Source organism: Opisthocomus hoazin, chromosome 25, assembly GCF_030867145.1.
Source record: "Opisthocomus hoazin isolate bOpiHoa1 chromosome 25, bOpiHoa1.hap1, whole genome shotgun sequence".
NCBI classification, from domain to species: Eukaryota; Metazoa; Chordata; class Aves; order Opisthocomiformes; family Opisthocomidae; genus Opisthocomus; species Opisthocomus hoazin.
Genome location: NC_134438.1, coordinates 7553880 through 7578996, shown reverse-complemented (window position 1 = coordinate 7578996; position 25117 = coordinate 7553880). Strand labels below are relative to the sequence as shown.

The window sequence follows — 25117 nt, the reverse complement described above, 5'->3', positions numbered from 1 at the left end:
GCTCGGTAGATAAATGTACTCTCTTGTCACTGTGCTCGCACCAGTACCAGGTGGATGCTCACCCCTCCTGCCCCCAAATTGGCATTTCACCCCATTTCATGCAGGCATAAGCAGAGCTGGGTGATGCTGCACCCAGCCCCATGCGACCGCAGTACTTTGTTGTGCTGATGCTGAACTTGGGATCCTCCTGCTTTGTGCTTTCTCTTTGTAGCTGGGAAGCAAATTCACCAACAACAAAGTACATATCTGCCTGGAGAGGCATTGAGCTGGAAACCTCAGGTCTGAAAGACATGTCCTGCTTACAGAATAAGGAAGGGACATTCAGAAACAATGTTTTTTTGACTGGAGTAATGTGTGGGGGTGTTTCTCTGGGGGAAGAGGCAGAGAATCAATTGACAAAGGGATAGTCAATAAGAGATGAGAGAGGTGACTGGGTCTATTTCTTGTATGGCAGTATTTTATTGTGGTGATAGAATAAATGAAAAGGCAGAAAAGATTGATGCTACTGAGATAACACAGTGTTATCAGCATATATGCATATCAACATGTTGTATTACAAGGGGAGAGCCTGAGAAATCCCCTTTTGATCACTGCAGCAAACACTGCATCTGGCTGGGTCACCCAGGGCGATGTCTCAGCGCCGCTGATCGCTTTGATGACCCAGCGTGGGTGGGCAGTGGGGAGGTGGCACCCGTGCTGCCCGAAGCGGTGCCAAGGGAGAGGAGAGGGGCTACAGCCGCCTTCGCTCGCTGTCAGCCCTCCCCTGGCCTGGCACACAGCAGAGAGATGTGACTGGCGAGTGCTGCAGAAAGGGAATATTTATTAACTTCCACCAGCCTTCGGTTCAATACCAGCTGATATTTATGGGAAATCTAATTTAGGGGTCAAATTTGACCTAACAATGTCTTTGCAATAACGTCCAAACCAAGAGGTTTCTGAAACTAATTAAGGATCAGACTCCAATCAGGTAGAGTAGTTAAGCTGTGGGACCAGACTTCATTAAATTTGTCTAGAGAGAATATTTTAATATTTAAAGAGAACATTTAATGTTTACGTAAGTCCTCTTCTGATGTGAAGTTGCTGTTAAATCACTTCAGAAGGTAATTTTTTAAGCCCTTTATACTAGGCTTTTATGGACCCAGGCTGGCAAATGTCCTTCCCAGCTCTCTTGGACCCAGTGAGGCTTATTAAAAGATTCAGCCCATCAGGGAATGTTTTCAGGGGTGAGGAATATGAAAACAAAATTTAACAAAACAGCTGTCGTATGGTTTTTCTCTTACAGCATCACTCTGTCTCTCTTGCTGTCAGTGGGACTGATGGGAGCGTTTTGCTCTGGATGTGTGCGGGTCCTAAACCAGTACAGCTGGAGGGCTAAAGCTTGCAGAACAGAGGGAGTCTTTAACACTACTGAAGGGCTGGGCTTGAAGTCTCTGGAGATATTGCTCAAGAACAAATCTGTTTACAGAAAAATGTTTCAGAGGAGAATTGTCAGTCAAGACACTTCTATTCTCAGCTCAGGAGCAACTGGAAGAGTAAATATACCTCTAGTTAGCTGGTGGATAAATTAGATTGCAGCTGATCAAAAGCCAAAGGGATTTCTTGTCAAACGGCCCTCTCCACTATCACCCTGGTATCTTCTTTCCTGTGTTGTTCAGAGTCTCACAATGGTTTCATAGAAGGTGGTGGCCAGTTTGCTCTTGGTGTACATGGTGTCTATACTGGCTGAACAGACCGAATGCTTTGTTCCCTTTCTCACCCAGAGCGATTTCTGGAAAATGCAGGTAACCCCAAGAAACGTGCTGCTGGGGCTGGAGCCCTGGATAAATGAGGAAATGTGTTTCTTCCTTCCTCATCCCCCAAACCTCTGCCAATTCACATCGTACCACTGTCATTCCCATCATCTGCCCTCTCTGTTCAAACAGGAGGTACTGTGATATTGGCAGTCCCTCACTCATCCCAAAGCTAAGGGCTATAGGAGAGGGCAGAGACAACTTCTAAGATGTGAGACTAGAAAGGAAGAGCCTGGACTTCTTTACATAAGAACTAAAAGACCTGTGTGGGTTATCATCTGCAGTTAGTGGGTCTCGTTTTTCTTTCCTCCATGCTAGTGGCTGTAATTTTTATAGAGAAACCGCAGCCTCCCATCACTGTACTGATGGGTCTTTTTGTTGTAACAAATAATTAAACCATCCTCCAGATGGTTGTCACCTCTGGGATGTGCAGAGAGGAGAATGTTTTTTCTTTTGATGTGAAACTAATACTGTTGAAAGGTGTCAGGCAGGCAGCCTCAGAGACTGCATCTTCTTAAACACAGCCGAAGTGAGCTTCCCCCGCACAACACAACCCATTGATATTGGGGAGAAATCTTGTTTCCAACACCTATCCGCTCAATGGCTGGCATTTGCTTTTTGTGGGGAGTACAGTCATCCTTTGGTCTCCTTGAGGGAGATGACGGGGACCCACGCACAGTCCCCAGATCGGTTGTTCATACATCACAACACTTGTAGCTACGTGTCTGCTAGTGATTGAGGGTCTTCTAGACGTACGTGGGTGAAGTCAGTCTTCCAAAGGCTGCCTCCTCTCCTCTGAGCACACATTCAAACCAAAGTGAGTGCACAGCAAGCAGTCAGTTTGGCATGGAGCACAGTCTTTGCTGCGTTTTCACATGTCCTGTCATGTCTGTCATATCGCAACGCAACTTCAGCTTTTCTCTTTGGGCTGGGAAGAAAGGGAGGGTCCTGAAGCCAAGTTTACAGACCTGCAAGAAAGGCTAGTAACACATAACCACTGCACAGAGCTCACTGCAATGAGACTGTGCAGGCTTTTATTAAACTTCATTGCCACTGCTACAGAACAGAACCATGCCCAGGCTGCTGGAACAGCTCTGTAAAGTCGGGATGCTTGGCTACCACACCCTTCTGACAGTGTTATCTTGCACAGATCAAAGGAGTCGTCTAGGACTGTCATGTTTGCTACAGAACTTTACAGCAATCTTGCAACCCGACCTTACACCCACCACTGCAGCCTCTGCTGCGTGTCGGAACAACAGTGCCCAAAGCCGTGCTGACCACAGCTGGTGGGTCCCTTCCCAGTGAGCTGTGGCCCTCGTAAGGCTGCAGCATTGGGTCCAGGCAGTGGTTAGACCTCCAGTCCTTCTGGTTTTGTGCCCAGCGCCGCAGGCTCCTGGCTGTTGGGCATCACACTGTTGATACGGTGCAGAGTGGGCTTGGCACTTGCACGATGCTGCATCCCAGCATCGCTGCCCTGTTTGCTCTCTACTGCGAAGTTGCAGGAAAAGGAGAGGAACAAAGGAGAGCAGAAGAAATCCCTGACCTCGCTGCAGCAGCTGGAAGAGAAAGGCTTCTCAGAGTAATCTGGTGCAGATGTCAAGACCATCCAGGTATGTTGAACCACACGACTCTAAGGAGCCCACGGGGACACACAGCAGGATGGGCAGCCCAAGAGTCAGCCCATGGGGCCAGGCTACAGAGGAGTGTTTTGGTGGTGCTGTGTGAGGAGACAGTGGGTGTTATCAGGGAGCTCACAGTCCATATAAAGGAATACCACACGTTTTCTGCCAGGCAACTGAGCAAGGTTGCATCAGAGAAAGGTTTTACCTCCACCCTATAAATTATCCTAGACATTCAGCAGCCTGGTCACCCCTCAGACCCCCCCTGGCTTCTCCCTTAGGAAGACAAAAACAACATGAGGTCTGTCTTTGCCATTCAGTGAATACCAGTCAGCTGCAAGGCAGGAATTTGCAGTTCAGCTTCAGCTCTGGGTTTAACTTGTCGCTTTTTCAGCCAGCTCCAGATTAGCTGCCTGGTGTCAATCTGATCTCACAGTCCTCTGCACTGACAAGACCTTATTTACAAACTTGGGCCCATACAGCCGTACACCTCCACCCCAGTCTGTATACACAGCAGAAAATTGCCAATTTTAGGGATTTAAGTGCCAGTCTAAGCCCTCAAAGGCATGCTTACCTGGTTAGCCAGGTCTGAAAATTGTTCTTTTCCACTTGAATACAGGAAACTCTTTGCCTTGTCCGTGCAGCCACTCCTGCGGTGAGCATGGCCATTCTCTCTGCCAGCAAAAGGAGTGTGTAAATCCACCCCAAACTGCGGGAGAGGCAGAGTGGGACAGGCAGCGGGATGAGCTAGACTGGAATTTGGCCAAGATGCAGGTTCATGTGCAACTAGTCTCGCAAATGTGGTGCACCAACAATCAATAATAGGATTTAAACAGCAAGGATTCACAGTTCAAAGCATTAAATAACTGGCACAGCCCAGTGTCTAACACCCCCCCGCTGCAACCACAAGCCCTCGAGTGCCTCCAGCCATGACCGGAACAACTCTATTTACTTCGGGTACATCTGATCCACAGCTGGCTCCCAGTCAGTCAGTCTGCAGGCAGGATGATGTCTCATCCTCAGTCTTTACAAAGGCAGGGTGCTTCACCAGCATCAGTAAAGCTGATGGCTTGAAGGGTCAAGGTGTGAGATAGTGGAGGATTATAAGGTTCAGAAATTATTTTCTTCCTTACAGTCTGTGTTGCCAGGAGGTACCTTTATCTGTGTTTCTGAGTCAGCCCATAGATGATCCAATGCATGAAGACTTTGGCACTCTGAACAGCACAAGATTGCACTGACTTAAAAATACTGCTTTTCCCCATGTGAGGATCATCTGTTTCCCTTCAAATCAGCCCTAGAGCCTCTACCAACTTGAGGGAAGTGGGGACAAAGCACCCTACCTGCCTCCCTCTGCTCCCCTCACCTTTTCCTTCTGACTTTCCTGGCTTCCTTCACAGCTAGCTGTTCCTGTCAGAGCTGGGATGTGGCTCACCCCAAGGCAGCTGGAAAAATACCACCATGCCCTGGAGAAACTGCTAGTAGAGATGGTACAGGACACCCCAGATGGTACTGTCAGGAGGTTAATTTCTGCCTTGGGAATTCTGCCTTCCCCTCCTCTCACCAGCTCATCATCACGGAGATATTTATATTCCTCAGAAGGGCTTTTGTGTCGTGTTTGCTCACTTTACAGAGTCCTCAGATACCCCACCCACTTGCATGTACACGCTCTGCTGGGAAGGTTATGCTCTTTCTTAAGGTGCTGTCTGTGCCCCAGAGCTGATACTGCCTGTTAGCATCATTGCAACACTTCCCAGCAGCTCTGTTTGGCACTGGTTCCCACTTCCCTACTCCTCCTCCCAAAAAGTCCTCAGTCTTCAGGGTGCAATTTCCAACAAAGCTTCTAACGCAAGCTACACCTGCGAGGCAGCTCAGCACCTGCAGTCAGACCTGAACACGCTGCTCCCTGCACAGGGGCTTAACAATAACAATTACAGCTAGAATTAGCTGCAATTCAAGGTGCTAAGTGCTAACAAATCCAGCCTTGGGCTTTGCTCTTAGTGTATGGGAATTGCAAAAGAAAATATCCAGAAGCATTATGTTATGCAGCTATTCTGCCTGCAGAGTTGAGGGGTGGTAGAATGGGTCTCGCTAGTGTTGTCTCTGGACCTTTGTCTTATCTGGGCTTAAATGTCGCAGATGAGAGGGTCCCGGCTATCCCTGTGGGAGTTGTTATTCTGCTTCGGCTGTGCTGATTTCACTTTGCCTTCTAGCTTTTCAGCTGGGGAGCCGAGGAGGAGGAAACAATATATAAGGCCTAGGAAAGACTGAATGACAAATTTAAGGACGCTTGTTCTTTCTCTTCTTTTTAGCTGACTGATATCTGCAGAATCAGAAGAGAAAGTGATGTAGCTTGCTAAAGCTAAAAGACTCCACTTATGTAAATGAAATCTGTAAAAGAGATTAACAACAAAATCTGAGGTGAGATAATAAAATGCGCAGTATAATTAAAAGGAGGATTTGTGTCTTCTTTTCTGTATGCCTCTCAGCCAGATGGCAAGCAGCAAGTGTGGGAAAGAAGAGAAGGAGGGTTTCCAGTTCTCAAGAACATCGCTGTCCTTCCGAGGAGTGCAAAGCATGTTGCAAAGCCTGAGTAATTAATCTTCATGGGGTAAGAAGTTTTAGCCCTCTCTTTTGGCAATGAGGGAAACTGGGGCAAATATTTACAGGGTCTCCTAGCCAAACTGGTGACACAAGCACAGGGTGAGGAGTGTTGGGCGGGGAACCTGGGTGTCCCCACCAGGCTCCCTGCTCTGAAGGCAGGAGGGCCCTCTCTCCCACAAACTGCCCTGATTTGCAGTTCCTACTTGTGCACTTAACCCCATCTTACTCACCCAGGCCATATAAATCTAAACAAAACTGTGAGGAGCACCTCTCCCACAGCTATGGTGTGAACAGGCACGGCTTGTGTGAAACAATGCAGAGCTCTGGCCTTATTTTTGTCTCTCAGACAAACCTAGAGCAGAAATCGTAATTCCTCTTGAACATATTGCTCTCCATTTACATACCTTTGGCTTATTTTAGAGCTGCTCCTTTACATTGGCAGCAGGAAACCCAACATATGCAAAATAAGGATGGATGAGATCAATGGTATGTATGTGAATATATCCAACTTCAATCCAATTTTATCGTCCCAACCTAACATCAGTTCTGTTCTCACTGTGGCTCATTTAAATAGCTGTGTTTGTGCTAGAACAACACTCCTCAGTACACTTTCTGCTGCAAGCCATCCCTTAGGAGAAAAGAAATATCCCCATGTATAATGTAACATCCAACATGGAGCGTATTCCAGCTTTAACATTTGATTTGAAGGCACACTCCTAGTCTGTGCACTGATCAGCTCAGTGTAAGTCAAAGTTTGCAGGGATTATTGCTGAGGCAGGTTGAGCTATGAGATCACTACAAATGAGTCTGAGGAAGATAGAAAATAATACATTCCATTAGGCTGAAAGTGAAAGCAGCTGCATGTATTGCTGGGAAACAGGAGCTCAGCCAGTGCAAATCAGTCTGCAATGGAGACATCCATGGAAGATCTGGCATGGAAATCACTGGAGGAGCTGCACCACGTTTACACCGGTGTCCAGCAAGATCAGAGACAAGACTGTTTGCTTCAAAGGGGGCATGTTGCCTTGTTACTTCTGAAAGACCCAAACCTTTACCCCAGGTTTAATTTTGCCCTGCCACAGGAAAACAAGGAGAATTTCACCTTGAGGAGCAAACTGTTCTTAAAAACCTTACATAAGCTCCACTGCAGGTTGGAGTTGTCTCTCCAGCATGCCCTTTTGCCCAGCTCTTTCACTCAAGTGGTTTCCCAGGCTGACAGATCCCCTGTGCCACCGAGGAAGGAAAGTTTCCCAGTGACAGCAAGAAAGAAAGTGACCATGGGCCTCTTGGATTTGCTTCCTGGACCATTTCCCACCAGGGCAATGGTGGGCCTGATGCTGTGGAGACTTCCATAAGAAGACCCACCAATGTGACTTTGCTGGGATATTTCCCTCTGCTCTTACATTTTGAACCAAACAAGCTGCAGGAGCAAAGGCCTGCTTTTACCCTGGCCATCAGTTCTGCCAATGTCTCTTCCCAGTTGACCCAGCTATAAATGAACTCACGGATGTATGACTGAGTATGTACGACAGCAACCCTACAAACCCCTTGTCTTGTTCTGCATCACCAACCATGCTGTCCAAATAGGCACCAAAGTCCAAGGGGTGGATTCAGCTTTTGGAGTTAAATTCCTTCCAGCCTCGGGTGCTGGAGTAGTGGGAAAAAAGCAGATCTTTTTCTGCTGGAAGGAGAAGATGGATGGACACCAACCATCCTTCCAGGCATGACTCCAACTGTCAGGGCTACACCTCTTCTTAAGAAGTAAAATGGTCTCCGAGTTGCAGGACTGATCTGTATCCCAGTGCTCTGGAAGGCTGCTTCGGCAGCCAGCAGCACTTTAGCAAGCAGGTTGGAAGCTCTTGCTGCTCCAGAAACCAAACAAGAGTTTTGTGGCAGGAAGACCCGCAGAACAGTTGGGGAAAGAGGCAGGGAAAGAGGCACAGAAAGGAGAAGAGAGAAGTGAAATCAGCACTGACTTTCTAACCTAATAAGAAGCTCAGCAGACTGAGGACACGACATACGATCGGGAGGATGAGAAGCGGTGTTCTTGGGTCACACCTGTGCCGCGGCTGTGAGTGACAGGGTGTTAAATTGGCACAGTCGGTTCCCAAGTACAATTTGACACTTCCCCTGGTGACATATGCAGGACTGTCGTCCAAATGCCACGGGCTAAGCAGAGGGGGTGGGACGGCAGGGGTTCTTCAGCAGCCCCCAGTCAGGGGTGGAAGGGTTCATCTGCTGCTCATGCTTTTTGGGGTGCAGCATGCTCCCTTCTTCAGGCATCTTGTGAAGATGGTGCAGATCTATTTCTACTCCTCTGCTTACACCAGTCCTGTCTTGATACTTCAAGAGGAGAAGCAGACGGCATGGCACGCCTGCTCTTCCCATTTGTTATCTGAGTCACTGCCAGCAGGCCTCAGGCAGCTTCTGGGCCAGCAGGGAAAGTGGAGGCTGTCCCCTCCTCGCTGTCCCGTCTTCCCACATCCAGCTCAGGATATTTACAGCCAAGATATTCGAGAGCTACACCGTGGGCTGGGAAACCGGCTTTTCACAGCCGAGTATCTCTGAGCATCACAGCCCATCTGCAGCATCAGCAGGCCTGTGCTCGCCCTGGCAGCCTTTGCTGCTGCCCAGAGCTGTGGGGATGATGAAAGGGCTGCAAAAAGCAGAAAATCCACTGTCAGCCTCAGCATCAGCACTGTGGGCAGGGTGATGGGAACAAATAGGTGATTGTCTATGCTGCCTTCTCCGTGGTGTCCAGGTACCTTCCAGGGAAGGCAGGGATGCTCTCAAGGGTCGTCTTGCTAGGGAGAAAGGGAGAGGGGTTGTGGATTTCTCTCCACAAAGCAGAGGCATCTGTTCCTGCTGGGCATTGGCACCACCAGACTCCCTTCTGTGGAGGAATCACAGCTTTTCCCCAGTCCTCCAGTTCTGCACCACCACTCCCATGTTCTCCATTCAAACGCCATGCAACGAGGCTGCTGGGCCAAACTCTGTCCTGGTGTCACTTCCCTGACCTCCAGAAATACAAGAAGCTGGAATGATGGTTTGGGGTTTTTTTCTGTTCTTTTCTTCCAAATCAAGAGGAGTTCGCTTAATTCATGGGCTTGTATCAGCTCATGCTTAGATGCCAGCATGCATCTGCATGTCTAGGCTGAGCTTTTCCAAATTGAAAGCTGTGAGTGTGCAGAAACTGTGTACTCGGAGCATATTCTAATTCTTTATTTACATTAGATACTGCTCCAAATTATTAGCTGTCAGTTATGCTTTCCAGTTAGTGAGCAGGGGAGGCTTGGCGTAGCACATTCACACTTCCCATTGGAACTGCGTATGATCTTTTAATGGGCTCCCTGGCCCCTACTAAGTGTATATTTGTTGTTGCTAACCAGATTAACACATCTCAGCATCTTGTTGCTGCTCCCTTGCGTAAATCAGGAAGAGCGAGGCGAGCTTTGCCTGATGCCCTAAACACGAAGGGCACAGCAAAGTGAGCATGAAAGGAGCAGTACCCCTGAAGAAGTTTTGATGTTGTGAAGACACAGTTCAGCATCTCCAGCCTCATGGTAGCAAGCGGTGGGTGTCCATGCTGAACTCCCCCAGAGTCCCCTCCAGCTCCCGCTTGCTGCAGGTCCCGCTCCTGACAGACCACGGATTTTCCACCACTCCGGTACGATGCGTCGATCATAAAAATGGCAAAGCACAGACAGCCTGTATGCATTCATCATTACTTTTTCATTATCTTTAATTAAATTCTGATATTACACCACAGTATTTCTGCCACTTTCATTACTTTCTTTATAGGCGGCAGCAGGAAAAAGCAATTACTGTACATCACTGCCTTGCCAAAATAAATTTTTAAGTTGACACTTGGTTTTGCCTTTTTAGGCTGCAAAGTTTGCAAGGAACCTCCTTCCCCAGCAAATATCCCGAGGACGCAGATCCTGATCTTGCCGAAAGCGGTGGCAAAGATCCAGCTCGCTTGATGGGTGCCAGTTAAACAACTGTAAGTTGGCAGCGATGAGAGGGATGAGAAAAAGGGGTGTGTGGGGTGGCAGGTGGCTGGGAAAGACACTTCTTTCTCCTCGTGAATGTCCCTAAATGTGTCAAAACATCAGTGTAGCTTGGGCAGAGTGAGGTCAGAGGTGCTCGAGCCCCTTGCTTGCACCCGAGCAGCGCTCCCCACAGTGATGGGGCGGTCACACAGGCCAGCCCCAGATGACGAGGCTGCTTTTAGCCTTCGCTTTCTGAATTTCTCCCCCTTTTCCCCTCTCCTCAGATGAGCAATAGCTCCCGCCTGTCTTCATTCCTTGTCTGAGAGGGCCCCTGACCTTCCCAACATGGCAGAACCAGCCACCTTGCCTTCCCAAGATGGCGGTGGCGCAGCGGCCGCGTGAGCCAGGCGTTGGCCCTTCCCAAGATGGCGGCGGCGCCGCGGGCCCCTCCCAAGGTGGCGCTCGCGCTTCCCGGCTCTCCGCGCGCTTCCGGTGGGGCCTGGTGTCGGCGCCGCGGCCATGGCGGAGCTGACGGACGCGGAGCTGCGGCGGGAGCTGGTAGCGCTCGGTTACCGGCCGGGGCCCATCACCGCCACCACCCGCAAGGTTTACGTCAAGAAGCTGGGCTGCCTGCGGGCCGAGGTGGCGGCGGCCAGGCGCAGGGGGCACGGCACCCCGCCGAGCCCGGCCCGCGCCCCGGCCAGGCCGCAGCAGGCCTCGCCCTCGAGGCAGCGCTCCGGCTTCAACCCCGCCGTCGGGGCCGCCCGCGACAGTGAGGAGGAGGAGGAGGAGGAGGAGGAGGAAGAGGAGGAGGAAGGGGGGCGACCGCCCGCATCCCACTGGGGGACGTCTCGGGAGAGCGGCGGGCTGTCCTGGGGGGACTCCCGGGGGTCCCCGCCGGGTCGGGGCGGGGGGCTCAGCGCCAGGGCGGAGGGAGGCCTGTCGGCAGCTGTAGAGAGAAGTGGGGGGGCCAGGGCCGAGCCAGGGGTGTCCCTGGGTGGGCTTGGGGGGCTGAGCTCCCCCTCCCAGTGGGACACGTCTATAGAGAGAGGTGGGGGGGGCAGGACTGGGCTGGGGGTGTCCCTAGGTGGCCTTGGGGGGCTGAGCTCCCCCTCCCAGTGGGATACTTCTGTGGAGAGGAGTGGGGGGCTTGGGGCTGGGCCGAAGCCATCCCTGGATAGGTTTGGGGGGCTGAGCCCCGTGTCCCAATGGGACCCGTCTGTGGAGAGAAGCGGGGGGCTCAGCACGGGGCTGGGAGCGTCCCTGGACGGATTTCGGGGGTCAGGCTCCACATCCCAATGGAGCACGCTCACGGAGAGAAGTGAGGAGCTCAGCGCTGGGTTAGAGCCGTCCCTGGAGGGGTTTCGGGGCTCGGGATCCTCACTGCAGTGGGGCACGTCCGCAGAGAGAAGTGGGGGGCTCAGCGCTGGGTTGAGGCCGTCCCTAGACAGGTTTCGGGGGTCGAACTCCACATCCCAGTGGAGCTCATCTGCAGAGAGAAGTGGGGGGCTTGGCGTCAGGGCTGGGTTGGGGACATCCCTGGATGGAGCTGGGGACTTCAACTCCACGTCCTCCTGGGGTTCCTCCACAGGCAGGAGCGTGGGGCTCGGCTCCAAACCCCTTTCCAGTGATGAGAGTGGGGGCCTGAAGTCCAGGAGCCAGTGGAGCACGTTGGGAGGAGGAATCGGGGCGCAGAGCTCCCGAGCTCCGTGGGAGACGGCAGGGGAAAGGAAGGGGCTCTCCTCGAGCAGCTCGTGGAGGCGGGAAGGCGAGGTGATCCCCCGCACGCAGTGGGGCACCTCGGCGGGATCTGGGGGGTTGAGTCACCAGTTTGGGAGAGGGACAGAGGACTTGGCTTCCAGTGTTCGGAAGGAGGCGGACAGGGAGCTGAACCCCGGCAGCCGGGGAGGGGGCTTGATCCGGCGGTTCCCGTGGAGAGCTACGAGTGACGCAGGGCTGGGCTCGGGGAGCCGGTGGGAAGCGTCGGGAGCAGGGCATGGAATAACCGCCCGCACTGGCTTGTTGCGGTCAGCCCCAAAGCAGCAGATGGAAGGAAAGGGCAAAGGCCTCGAGTACTACCTCTCCCAGTTCCTTCGCCTCGCCAGCTTTCTGCTGCTGATGGTTTTTCTGGGCATCCTCGTGATGAAGATGATTGGGTCAGGCTGGCTGGACAGGAGAGAGGAGAACTGTACGTGCGCTGGTTTAATCCTGTTTTTAAACTTTATTCTTCACCTTTCTTTTCTGCTTTCCCTTTGTTACTTCCATCACCATCACATTGATCATTCTTATTGCTGTAACCTGACATCTCTGCTTCCCCATTTCCACCTCCCCTTGCCCATGGGAAACCTTGTTAGTCATGGAAAGTCAGTCAAATGTGTGCTTTTTGTCAAATGAGTTTGGCCTTCGGTTCTTCAAAGCCGTGGGTTTTATGGACAGTGACATTCCTGCTAGGCCAAGGATGTATTTTATGATTGTCCGTGGTGTAACATAATGTCTGTGTAATTGCCCGTTTTGTGTTTTTAATGCTGGCCTCTGCAAAGCACAGCCCTTGGCGGTCTTTGTCCTGGCCACGTGAGAAGAACAGTGGTTGAACTGGTGTTTCGGCACTCAAAGTGTGGCAGAGCTTCGATGAGAAATGAAAAGGGGCTTTGCTGTCACCTGGTTTTTAAAGCAGAGCTCCCCAGCTAGAGCAGCTGGAAATGTTGTCATTTCATGGCTTTGAACTGAAAGGAGAAGGGCTTTGTGGTGTGGTTGGGAAGGTGCAAGTCCTGAAACTCCTGTGGTTTGTGCCCTTTGCATGGGCTGGGAAAGCTCTTCCCGGCTTTCTCAAAGTCGGAATAAAACTGTCCGCTGTCGGTGAATTTCTGATGCACCCTTTACAACTTTGTTTGATGTTTCAAAACCGATGGTGTTTTGAAGCGAAAACCTTGCAGCACAGGTAGTTACGGTCGCTAGAAAGTCCTGCCTGGCAGAGCGGTGGCCGGTGTGTATCCAGCTGTCGGGGTGGGAGGGAGCTGTTCAACCAGAGGCTGTAATCGGCAGAGCTAACAGCTCCAACTAAAATAAATCCTCTGCTTTTGCCTTGAGGAGGCTTGATTTAAATCCCTGTTATCACCGCGCTATTTCAGGTGGCCATGGCGTGCTGCGCATGGCATTGCTAGATTGTAAAAGATCAGTACAAAGCAGTAGGTAGTAGAGGAGCACAAAGTGTCTACTTAAAGGGAGCTGTTAAAACATTGGGGTCCCAGTTTTTACTTCCCAGCTGAACAGGGTTCGTTATTTGCACCCGTTTTATTTGTTTTGCTTTCGGTGCTGCCTACCAAAGCAGCGCTTTGCATGCGCTATTTGCATAGCAAGGTACTGTGTAGAGGGAGATTAAAAATAGCAGAATCAGGCTTTAAAGTAGAGCCTTCTTTTAAAAAGATAATTACTTTCTTGATCAAAGCTCTTGTTCCACAGCCAGCTAACTTGCCCTCCCCTTCTCTCTCATAGTTAATCTCTTGCCTGTGGATTGCGACAAAAGAACAGATGATGTAAGCATATCTTTATTTATCTTCAAGTATTATGGACAGGGCATTCTCACAGAAGAGTAATTATTTTAGGTAGCTTCCAACAATATCAGTATCCTGTAAAATTACTAGTTCTATCATTTTACAGGAAAATTGTGACTCGAGTTGGAATTAATGGGCCAGATGAAATTAGAATTATATATGAGACACTGAAAGATAAAAATTTAAATTCCCAATTATGTGAATCAATTTCTTTAGTAGTTGTAACAGAAGCGGTATTGGTTTGCAATAAAGCTGTGTTCAGCTTTAACAATGCAAGATTTAATCCAGCTAATTCCCTGAGCTCCATCATAAAGTGTTTGTACAGCCCTGTTTCTTTTATTCTAATGTATTATTAGAAGAGAGGAAATTTCATATTGGATTCAGGGTTCTGCTTAGTCTGCTGTGGTGTTCTGGAGGCAAAGAATCGCTTTGTGGTCGGTTAGAGGGGGGTCTGGTGGTGCAGGCTGGGCTCTGGGGGCTGGTGGCACTTTCGGAGGATGCCCTAGCTCGCATTTGACTCAGAAGCTCGATGTTTGCTGCAGATGTGTCAAACCCTGCTGCTAGTATTTTGGTTTTATGTTTTTAGCTAGTCTGACCACTGTCCTGTTGCTGCCGGTCTATTCACATTTGTTTCTGACTTTCAGTTCTGTCAAGCTAAGCAGAAGGACATAATAATGAACATACTGCAGGAGCTGTATAACTACTTGTCCGTACAAGCCGGTAAGTTCCAATTGTCATTATAAGGCACTTACGAACATTTGGCAAACTGCCTCTCCCAGCTGTCGGGACATTTTTAACCTCAGTTTGAAGAAGGGGGTTTATGGAACAGTCAGTTCCACCTGAAGAGCTCTGAGAAAGTCAGGTAATAGAAAAATAGAAGAAGATGTGTTTATTTTTATTCTGAACAGTGCTTAGCTAATGCACTCATATCACTGTGCTCTTGTGGAGTGGTCCTTGTTTGCACTTGATATATTGGGAGTTTGAGGTAGAAATATTACGCTTTATGGTTCTTTTCTACCAGCATCTTGAAAGTGTCTTCAAGACACTTAGAGCCAGCAAGTGTAAGCTGATGTGTTCTTACAAATAAAGTTAAAGTGACTTAAGAAATTGCCAGATCTCTGCTGAAATGTGGCAGCTGATTATGTGAGCGCCTCTCTTTTTTGTCAGTACAGCATAAGACAGGCTCTCTCAGCTGAAGGGCTAACCGAGCACAGTAGTACAGCCAGTCTCTACTATGTCTGAGCAAATCCAGTCCATAACTAGTATTTTGTGATGGAGAAGGCTGCTAGAAATTCAATGGATGAGTAAAAACTTGTTCAGCAAAATGTGTAATAATGAATAAAAGCACTGAAGTTCCTTTTTCTCCATTTCAGACCTCAAAAAGGCTGAATCCTTTAGATACTTTAGCTTCACAGAATTTCTGAATCTTTTTTGTCATCAGCGGCGCTGAGTCTAGTTGGAGGCTGGTAACTAGTGGTGTCCCCCAGGGGTCAGTACTGGGCCCGGTCTTGTTTAACTTCTTCATCAATGACCTGGATGAAGAGTTAGAATGTACCCTCAGCAAGTTTGCTGATGACACAAAACTGGGAGGAGTGGTAGATACACCAGAAGGCTGTGCTGCCATTCAGCGTGACGTGGACAGGCCGGAAGGTTGGGCAGAGAGGAACCTGATGAGGTTCAACAAGGGCAAATGCAGGGTCCTGCACCTGGGGAGGAACAACCCCATGCATCAGTACAGGCTTGGGGCAGAGCTGCTGCGGAGCAGCTCTGTGGAGACGGACCTGGGTGTCCTGGTGGACGACAGGGTGACCGTGAGCCAGCAGTGTGCCCTGGCTGCCAAGAAAGCTCATGGGATCCTAGGATGCATTAGGAGGAGTGTGGCCAGCAGGACGAGGGAGGTTCTCCTCCCCCTCTACACTGCCCTAGTGAGGCCCCATCTGCAGTGCTGTGTCCAGTGCTGGGCTCCCCAGTTCAAGAAAGATGAGGAGCTACTGGAGAGAGTCCAGCGGAGGGCTGCGAGGATGAGGAGGGGACTGGAGCATCTCTCCTACGAGGAGAGGCTGAGGGAGCTGGGCTTGTTCAGCCTGGAGAAGAGAAGGCTGAGAGGGGACGTTAGAAATGCCTCTAAATATCTGCAGGGTGGGTGTCAGGAGGACGGGGCCAGACTCTTTCCAGTGGTGCCCAGCGACAGGACAAGGGGCAACGGGCACAAACAAGCAGAGGAAGCTCCAGCTGAAGATGAGGAGGAACTTCTTCCCTCTGAGGGTGACGGAGCCCTGGCCCAGGCTGCCCAGGGAGGCTGTGGAGTCTCCTTCTCTGGAGATATTCCAGCCCCGCCTGGCCGCGGTGCTGTGCAGCCTGCTCTGGGTGACCCTGCTTGGGCAGGGGGTTGGGCTGGGTGACCCACAGAGGTCCCTGCCAACCCCGAACATTCTGTGATTCTGTGATTCAAATCAGGCTTCGGCACCTGTGAAATTTCTACCAGTTTTACATAGTCTCTTAGCATATTTGTTCAGTCAACTTTGTGAAGCTAACTTTAGAAGATTTAGTTCCTCGCCAGCATTCCTCGGCCTGGGTAGACAGTAGAGCTGTGATTTAGGCTCCTTAGAAGCATTTTCAATGCTGGTCATTAACTCCAGCACCGCAGTCTTTTGATACCTGGTGGAAGGAGCTGCTCTGCAGGGGAAGAGATCAGAGGGGTGGTTATGTACTCTGCAAGAGGGAGAAACGGTATTGGGTTTTTCCCCTCATTCTGTGTTGAGTAGCTCACACACTGAAGCATGAGGTTTGATTGCCCTTATCCAACCTATATGCAGTGACTGAGCATTTTATTAATAGTCATATTCTTATCTTCCTACAGTATAAATCTTACCTTGTAATCATTTTGCCCAGAGCTATAGCCAATTCTAAAGAATAGCATTTGCAGATAGTTAAGTGTATTCTGAACTGTTTGAGGGCTTTTTTTTCAAAACACTACTTCTATTTGGCTTTTTTTTTACCAGGTAATTTTGAATGCGGAAACCCTGAGAATCTAAAAAGCAAATGCATTTGGGTTAGTGAAGCGAGGGATCACGTGGTGGTAAGTAGGCTGTGAACAACTATTGTTATAACATAGTGCTTAGTCTCTTACAAGGCAATAAATAATAGATACTAAAGCAATTCGCCATCTGTTTTACTTCCTCATCCTGTTTTGATTCTTTCCCATATCTCTAGCTTCCCCTTTGGCCAGTCCTGTTCTTAGCAGTTCTTTTGGAAATAATATTCTCCTACATCTCTGATTCAGCCCCTGTAAATCTAACTTAACGGTTTGTTGTTTCACCATAGTCATCAGTCTTCTGAAACCAGAAATTTCCCTGGATTGAGGGCTGGGCAGAAGAAGGATTTTTCTATGCTCCAAAGTGTCAGAAGACAGACTGCTTTGATCTAGCATTTCATTTCTTTCATGGTAAACTGTCAGTAAGATTACATTGTATTTAGTGGTTAGTCTTAACAGCCTGGGATAGTGTTCTTTTACTGAGTGCTTCATGCATCATCTACTATAGTCAGAAGACTTTAGCCCAGACAGACCTTCAGATTTAGTTCTCCTTCCTCCAGTTTGCAGAATTATGATTAGAATTAACCTAGGGACAGACCGTATAGAATGAATTCTCCGACCACTGCAATGAAATAATGTTATTCAGTGTTTTAATGAATGGAGAACTAATCTTCGTATGGATTCTTTTGAACAGAATATAACTGGTAGTTCCCCACAGAAGTTTGAAGCTGCCCTGCACTGGATACTAAACAGTAACAAGGATTTAGGAATTTGGTGAGTGGAAGCCCACTGTGTCAAAGTTATGTTTCTCGGTGTTGGCTGATGTGTAATTTGACATCCTCTGTGGTGTGCCCTAAAAGCTCCCATACCTCTTTAGATTTCAGAAGATAACCTGGAATTGGCTTTGTCAGTGCATGCTGGGCAAGGTTCCAAATGAAAAGTAAAAATTGGCAGCAAAAATTGGCAACTGAGCTCATTCCTTGGGAGTCTGCTTCCCAGCCCTTGCGCTGGGGGACATTGCGTTCACAAACACGCTGTCGTGCAGATGAGGCGTAAATCTGAGGTCAGGGCTGCTTATGGTTATCAACAGTTAGGTTGTGCTTCCTGCAAGGTTTGGAAGCGGTGGTCCTGGTGTCCTGCCTACGGTCCTGTGACTGCAGCACGCTGCTTAAACTTGCCCATGTGGTCACTCCTGCCAAGATAGCTTTTCTTCAGTACAATTACTGGAGACAGAGCTTCAGTGCTGTGGGGAACCGCGGCCTTTGACCAAAGGGTTTGTTGGGCAGCAAAGCACCCTCTTCACTAGGTAACATCACCGCTGCTTTGGGATCCTTTGGAGCAAGTCCCAACAAGGAGGGGAGGAAAACGGATTGTTCAATGTATTTTTTCTTCAGTGTCAGTTGTCTTTCTGGCAGAACACACAGTACATGTTAAAATGAACAGTCTGACTGACTATGTAGTGTGTTGGTCAGTCATCAGCGTGGCTTTTTTCTCTTGGCTTTCTCAGCTAGCAGTCTCTTCAGTGCATGAGAAATAGCAGAAATACTCATTTTTTTCAGGTAAAAAATACAACATTCAGACCATAACCTAATGAAAGACTGTTATCCAGAGTCCACAGACATCATTATCTTCCTCTGGGAAGTGTGGGTTGACTCCAGTCTGTAGTCTAACATTTGTTTGCATTTTAACGTTGCTAAATGTATCTCTGATTAAATGAATTGTAACAGGAGTAATGCTGGAATTGGTGGGCATAGCTTGTATGAATTCCCACTACTCGATTTTCTCTAAAAAAATTTCTGCAGCTGCTGCTGTGATCTGAAGATCAGACAGCGTCTGCTGCTTTGATTATTGGTGTGTGGCAAATTCCCAGGACAGGACATAGTTTCCTTAGTGGCAGGTTTGGATTTATGGGCTGGGATCCAGAGTTTTCAAATTCATATTTTTATACAGGAGCACTGCTCATGTCAGGAGCTGTGTGATACAATATACTCCCAGTTTTTTTATTTTCATAATTAGCAACTCTGCCGGCTGTTCACCGAACGGATCCACTTTCACAAAGTCTGCGTAGCGTGCGGAATGAGTGTTCAGCGTGCTTCAGAACCTGCGGGTGGCATTTTTAGCAAATGCTACGTGATATTATTTTTCTAGGTGCTAGTCTGAGAGGCAGCACTGAAAATGAGCTCTGCACAGGGTGATTCTGCTGCATATTTCAAATGTTTTCATGGAATTTGGATTGTAAATAAGACAAGGGGGTGGGCAACAACTGTGTGCCTCCAGCTACCGTAGAATCGAGTAACCAAGTACAGGCTGTCAGCAGGTTGTGAGCTGTGCGCTAGTAAATTGAGAAAATGTCTTTGTCTAATAGGTTATTCATTGCAAACCTAGAATGAATTAGTAGCTTAAAAAGATAAAATCCCCTTTAGTCCAATTCCTCTGAATCTGATGGCTCTCGCCTGGATTACTTGATGCCTGTTGGCTAAGTGTATCTAATAAGGAAACCGCATCAGCGTAGATCTGTGTATAAAGAAGTGAGTGAAGAGCGTATCGGATAGCGCAGCAGGTGTGTAGAAGTGATTTTGCAGGAGGATGTGTTATCGATTTTGCCATGAATGCTTTCCGAGGGTGTGTCTGTTCTCACTGCAGATACAGTTGATGCGTTGTCGCTTTTCTAGCTAAACTGTTTATGCTCATCTGTACTGAGGAAAACAGCGCAACCTCCACGGACATTCGCAGTCTCCGTCAACTGCTCTCTCTGCAATTGCTGATGAGTGACTCAGTAAACATTTCCATTTCTCTGTGCTGGGAGGTGGGAATCCAATTTAAAGTTTAATCTTCTGCACGCTGAGAGGTGCTGTCAAAGAGTCTGCAGAGGGAGACTTCAGTTTACCAGTGGGAGTTCCAGCCCTGCTGCCTTTTCTAAAGCCATACCCATTCCTTGCTAAGCAGCCAGTCCCAAAATGTTCTGGAAAGAGGAGCTGCGAGGATGTTGGTGTATTTTCTGTGTGGTGTACAGAACGAGTTACTGCATGTGCAGTCTGTTTGTTCTCCCTGTCTTGATTAAAGACTGCAGTTGGAGTGTCTGCTCTCTTCAGTGAAGATTTTCTGCCTCTTCCCATCAGGTTGAAAGGCAGAGAGCTTTCGGAACCAGTTACCAAAGTGGAGGAAGTGTTCTGTCTCGAATCGGCCCATCCTCAGATGGGGCTTGGCTGCCGTTTCCGTCGGGCCGTGGTCACTGCCATTACGAACCTTTTCCTGTTTTTCTGGAGTAAGTCGTCGATGTCAGTAATCAGCTTCTCCCCTCGCTCGCTGTTGAGATGAACTTATGTGCGCACACACATGTTCTCCCAGACATATGAAATTACTATCAGAGGTGAAATAAATCTGCTGATGAGTTAATTTCTAATTAACCTTTGTTCTGGCAGCAGAGGGAGACCTGTAGACCTGCTCTTGAGCTGTGAGTGCTTAACATTTAATTTAAATCAGCAAGCTGATTAGCTCTCTGGGTATTCCTCAAGTACGCATTACTATGGTCTACAAAATAAGTTTGTTAACCTACCTAGAAGATTCATTTTTTCTTTCTTTTCTTGCATTAAGCTGCAAAGACTTCTAGCCTCTTTAATAATGACTTGTAGCATTTCAGTGTTAGAGGTTTTATTGGAATAGTCTGTCATGCCCCAGCTGAGACAGAGGTCTTACTGAGCGAGGTGATAACGAGAGATCAGTGTTGACTAGGGGAGTTTATAATCTAGCCAGACAAGGTGGGGGTGAAAGGCGATAGTTGTGTTTATTGTAGAGACTGAGATACTAAAGTTAGCTCATGTCGTAAGGGGGGCATTTGTCAATGCTAAAACCTTCAATATAGATCTCCTGAATTTCGGGCTGGCGCTGGAGCCCCAGGCTTTATTTCCTTATCAAGTAGCTATCTTCAGAGCAGTGGAGCTTGACAGTCTTCCTAAGTGATTATTGTGGGGGAGGCCTCTAGCAAAGAGATAGCTCTGGGACTTGGAGAATTGAAGCCCTGTGGTTGTGCTGAGGTTTCTGGTGGGGGGGAAAGAACTCCATGATGAGGCCTTACGACCAGCTCTTTCCACATGCACGTGTGCTCTTCTGCTGCAGGGGTTGTCAGTACCAAGGTTTTTGTGGGGTGCCGCTGCACTGGTGATCAAAATGAATTGTTTGGATTCAGTTCCAAGCAGGCCTGGGTAGCAGGGAGTGAAAGCTGCCTCTGGGTCGAGGCAGTGTGAGAAATAAAACTGCTAGCATCCAGCAAGTACACGTCTGTCAGTTATTGAGTTGTGTTTGTTTTTATTCTTCTAGGTCTGATAACTCTTTGGGGGATCCTGATCTTCCTTAGGTATCGCTGGCGGAAGATGGAGGAAGAGGAACAAGCCATGTATGAAATGGTGAAGAAGATCATAGGTAGAATCCAGTAGCTCTATAAATGCACATAGCCCTGTTCTCCTCTCTGCAGTGTTGAGGTCTTTCACCGTTTTGTCTTCCTGCCCTCCAGCTGTTGTCCAGGACCACTATAAGGAATGGGAACGGAATTTGGAGCGTTACCCCTATGTTGGCATTTTCCACGTTCGGGACAGCCTGATCCCTCCTCAAAGCAGGTGAGCTGCATTTTATTCATTAAGGAGGGCTGTCAGCAGGATGTTACTCAGCTCAGCTAAAAAACACAGTTACGGGGCAACAGACCATGAGCAGACAATTGATGGGAAACTGGACTGCGAGAAGAGTCTGTCTGGCCTTTCAGTTTGTAAAGGATTTTGACACAACTCAGGCTTTGTCTTAACCTGCTGCAGATTAATGTGACAGTCCCAGGGCCAATACTTTGTGCGGTCACACAGGTGTATTGTCATTGTTCTATCAAACAGTAATTGGATTTTGGTTTGCTTGGGCATGGAGCATCTGATTTTCTCTCCTTCAGCTAATGTGCGTAGGATGCTATCGTCTTTCTCAGCCATTGTAACTTATTCCCCAGACGGGTTCTGTGTTTTTCAGAACAAACCTTGCCATGAGTTGCATGGGGTATTGGGAGGCTCTTCTGAAGTGGGTTGTGTATGTTGCTGCCTGGAAAATTACTGGTTTGAATTGGGCAGCTTGAAAGGGAGATACAGCCAGATGGCTGGTTTTGGTGCTTTTTCAAAAAGGAATTGTGGTCTGGTGTGGCCAGAGGGCTGCGGCCTGGGTCTCGGTGGTTTATGTGCCACTTGCTCCATCTCTGCAGGAGAGTTTCTTGTGTTTCGATTAAATGAGCTGCTTTGTTCTCCTGATGGCACAGAACTCCACATGCGCTGCAGAGTCTTAAGCATTCTCATTCTTTATCAGTTACAAAACCCCTTTCCCTGCTAGTGGTAATTTCAGCTGTTCTGAACCAATCTCTGTGTGTGTGGTGCTCAGAATTACTAGACACTGATACAAAACTGGGGTGAACTCCAGTTTGTCCTCCCTGGTCTGAGATCTCTCTGCAAGAGGGCAATTTGCTAATCGAGTCCCTTCGCAATACAAATTGAGCTCGAAATTCAGGGCGGTCATCGATTCCTGGTACTGACAGAGGGTCTCATCTTCCCTGCCCCAGGCAGGACCTGTGTTTTTATCTCCTGGCCTGAAATCGCTCCTAAACCAGAATTCTGGTTTAATCTTCTTTACTGTCTGCACAGGGAGCAGGAGGTGGTTAGCAGTAGCTTGATCAGCAGCCACAATTGCTGTAAGCAGGAAAGCACAGTGAGGGAATGATTCTAATTTATTTTCTTTTTCTTGCTGTTGCTTGCAGAAAAAAAATGAAGCGGGTCTGGGAGAGAGCTGTGGACTTTCTGGCTTCAAATGAGTCACGGATTCAGACAGAGTCCCACAGAGTAGCAGGAGAAGATATGCTAGTGTGGAGATGGACTCAGCCTTCGTATGTCTCGGATTCGGAGCACTGAAGAGGGGCAGAAGTTGAGCAACTGTTGATACAGACCTCTGCGAGGAGACAGTCCCATCTCTGGTGGTGGGGAAGAGCAGGTCACGGTCCTAATCTCCTAGGGTTGGGGATTGCACGTATCCATTTGCTCTTCTTTTTGAAAATCTTCACACACACAAATTCAGGGCAATAATGTTGGCTTGGAAGGAAGATGGGATAGAGCTGGTGGGCAGCTAGAATTGCACCAAAGTTAGCCTTCCAGCAGATATCTGGCTTCCACGGGCAAGCAAACCTAGAACAACTTTTTAAAAAGAAAAAAAAGCATACCTAATACGGAGGGATTTGGGATCTCTCTGACAGAGCATAGGTGTTTAATATTCGACCTCAGTTCTGCAAAGGCTAACTGGTGGCAACATCCATCAGGGAATGTGTTTAAAGAAGATTAACATTTCCCATGGAAACATTAGGGTAGCAGTTAAGATGCTTTTTGTTAGAATTTGTTTTTATCAGTACAAAGACGATGAAAGCATTTGCTGCTTCCTAACGAGGAAAATGTTTGTGTCAGCGTCACCTTTTAAAAATGGGGAAGAAGGGGAAAAGTCAGGTGAAGGTAGTTGTGGAGGGAGGGCAGTCTGACGTGCCTTGGTGGTGTGGGCTGGGCTGGATGGGGTGGAAGAGTGGTTGTAACCCTGTTAAACTTTTTTATTTTTAAGTCTGCAGTCTGTGTGCTTTATGATTTCTGGGGGGTGGGGGGGAATTTGGGTGGAAAATAAAGGATATAGAAACTTCCGAAAGCGCTTTCTTGTGGCTACAGCCAAAGGGCCTGCTTCATGGGCTATTAAAGAGCAGCTTTGGAAAGGCTTTTAGGGCTGAATGTACTTGTTATCCTGGGCAGCTGCAATGCCTGTGCTGCGTGTCGGAGCAGAGGTGTACCGTGCGTGGAGTGTCAGTACAGGGGTTGCCAAGTCGGTGTTCCTGCAGCCTTGTGACAGGTACAAGGAGCAGCGATCAGTTCTCTGTGTGCACTGCAGGCATGGTTTTATGTATCTATAATCATTTGGTTACTTAAGTTTCTTTTTATGTCCAGCAAAGGAGTGTTTGTTTCAAAGAAAACAGCACCAGTGTGTGGCAGCTTAGGCTAGGCGTAGATACTGCTAATCTGCTCTTCCCGATATTGTAGGACAGCTGTCCAGCTCGCCCCTGAGACAGCAGGGACCAAATTCATTTCTGGCGTAAGCTGGAGAGAAGCCAGCATCGATTTGTACCTGTGTAACCTGTGGATGTTGTTCTTCTTAGCATCACGGGTACGGTGTGAATGCTTGTCTTCCTCTCTGACGCTGGATGCATGGAGAGCTTCCTCTCCAGGCTCTGGGTTGGCTTAGGACGGCTGCCTAAGCCCTGCTTCCCGCTTGGCAGGCCGGTGATGCCACGTCCGAGGTGGGTCCCTTGTGCCAGTCCCTGCTCACCTCCCGGTGCAAAGCCCACGCTTCCCCTCCCCACTGCTGGCTGTGCTGGGGTTTTCCAGCCACGCTCCCACCGGCAGCTGCTGCGGCGGGGCTGGGAGGCACCCGGCGTTCCTCCTGCGGGTGCTGTCAGCCACGGCGAGCGGAGGGAGCAGAGCTCCCCAGGAACAAAACACAGGAAGGTCGTTCCCATCAAATGGGAAATACCCTGTGTGGAGTTGACTCTTACCCCATACGTTCTTTTTGGTTGCCAAGGTAGGGTGTTTGAACAGGAGAGGAGACTCAGCAGCTGTCTTCAAGACAATGACCAGCTTCTTCCACCGCTCCTAAAACAGGGGATAAAGTGAAGGCAGCCTTGGTTCTTCTAAAATGCTGTAACAAGGTCTTCCCTCCTCTCATAGAAATTTGTGCAAACACCAGTGCCTATGTTCTTAAGCTTTTTAAAGATATTTGTGGGGTTTGGGTTAGCTTTTTTTTAACTGTCCAAATCCAGAAGTGAAGAGTCAGGCGTTGCAGTTGTCTTTTTGTATTAAACTCGTTTTTGTAGAATAAATTTCACTGGCTTGGTGCTGTTCATATGTTCAGTTTAGCTCTGTAAATCAATATATAAATAAATTTATTACAAATAATTTGTTGCCTTTATTTTTTCACAGTCACAGATTGTTCCACGTGCTTTCGCTCAGGCAGATCAAATAGATCCTCCTCCGGGGAGCTCACGGTTTCTAAGAATAAGACTGGAGATGGCGTGGGGATTGCATGACAGCCTAACGAGACAGCGGGGCTCCTTGTGACGCTCGGTCATCTGGCGCAATAGCCAGCAGTCTCAAGTGTTTGATTGCAAATTAAATCTGTGTTTTGGGAATAGCTGGCATTAAGCAGAGGTGTGTATGAAAAGCAGTTAGCTTGTTTAGCTGCATTTTGTAGAGATTGACAGCTTGGAGGGTTGTGAAACTGTAAATATTAGTGTAGCAGGTTGATCAGCGTTCCTGTGGCCTGTAACCAAGCAGTTACTTGCAGCGGGGAATGGGATGAGCAGTAAGTCTGTGGTAACTGCGTGAGGGTGCCTCAAGATCCACGGGTCCTGCACTTGGTCTCTGAAAGGCAGATCCCTCACGCGCTGGCTGCCCGAAGTCAACGGCCGCTGCGGGAAATCTTCGGTCCA

At 48.6% G+C, this 25117-nt stretch overlaps 2 protein-coding genes across 3 annotated transcripts; both read left to right on the top strand.

Moving 5' to 3' along the window:
• The first annotated feature begins 1664 nt into the window (after positions 1–1664).
• MLN (motilin) lies at positions 1665–5347 on the top strand. Its single transcript, XM_075442910.1, is given in 4 exon segments — positions 1665–1781; positions 3287–3400; positions 4807–4915; positions 5124–5347. Coding segments are annotated over 4 exon segments (564 nt in total).
• A 5141-nt stretch (positions 5348–10488) lies between these two features.
• Positions 10489–24568, top strand: LEMD2 (LEM domain nuclear envelope protein 2). 2 transcript variants are annotated; one of them, XM_075443053.1, is made up of 10 exons: positions 10489–10774; positions 12035–12190; positions 13495–13535; positions 14198–14273; positions 16556–16632; positions 17282–17361; positions 19707–19852; positions 20905–21006; positions 21098–21200; positions 22364–24568. In XM_075443053.1, exons 1-10 carry the CDS (start codon positions 10522–10524, stop codon positions 22512–22514), a joined length of 1185 nt encoding a protein of 394 aa, XP_075299168.1. In that variant the 5' UTR covers positions 10489–10521; the 3' UTR covers positions 22515–24568. The 2 variants fall into 2 exon arrangements, with proteins under 2 accessions (XP_075299168.1, XP_075299167.1); XM_075443052.1 differs by having other exon boundaries at positions 10504–10939; positions 10988–12190.
• Positions 24569–25117: the final 549 nt, after the last annotated feature.

What these genes read in the sequence shown, in the direction of transcription:
- LEMD2 (XM_075443052.1), top strand. Translation starts at nt 10,522, where the DNA reads ATGGCGGAGCTGACGGACGCGGAGCTGCGGCGGGAGCTGGTAGCGCTC. An exon ending in GCGACAAAAGAACAGATGAT is followed by an intron (nt 13,536 to 14,197) that starts GTAAGCATATCT and finishes TCTGACTTTCAG; the next exon opens with TTCTGTCAAGCTAAGCAGAA. An exon ending in CTACTTGTCCGTACAAGCCG is followed by an intron (nt 14,274 to 16,555) that starts GTAAGTTCCAAT and finishes TTTTTTTACCAG; the next exon opens with GTAATTTTGAATGCGGAAAC.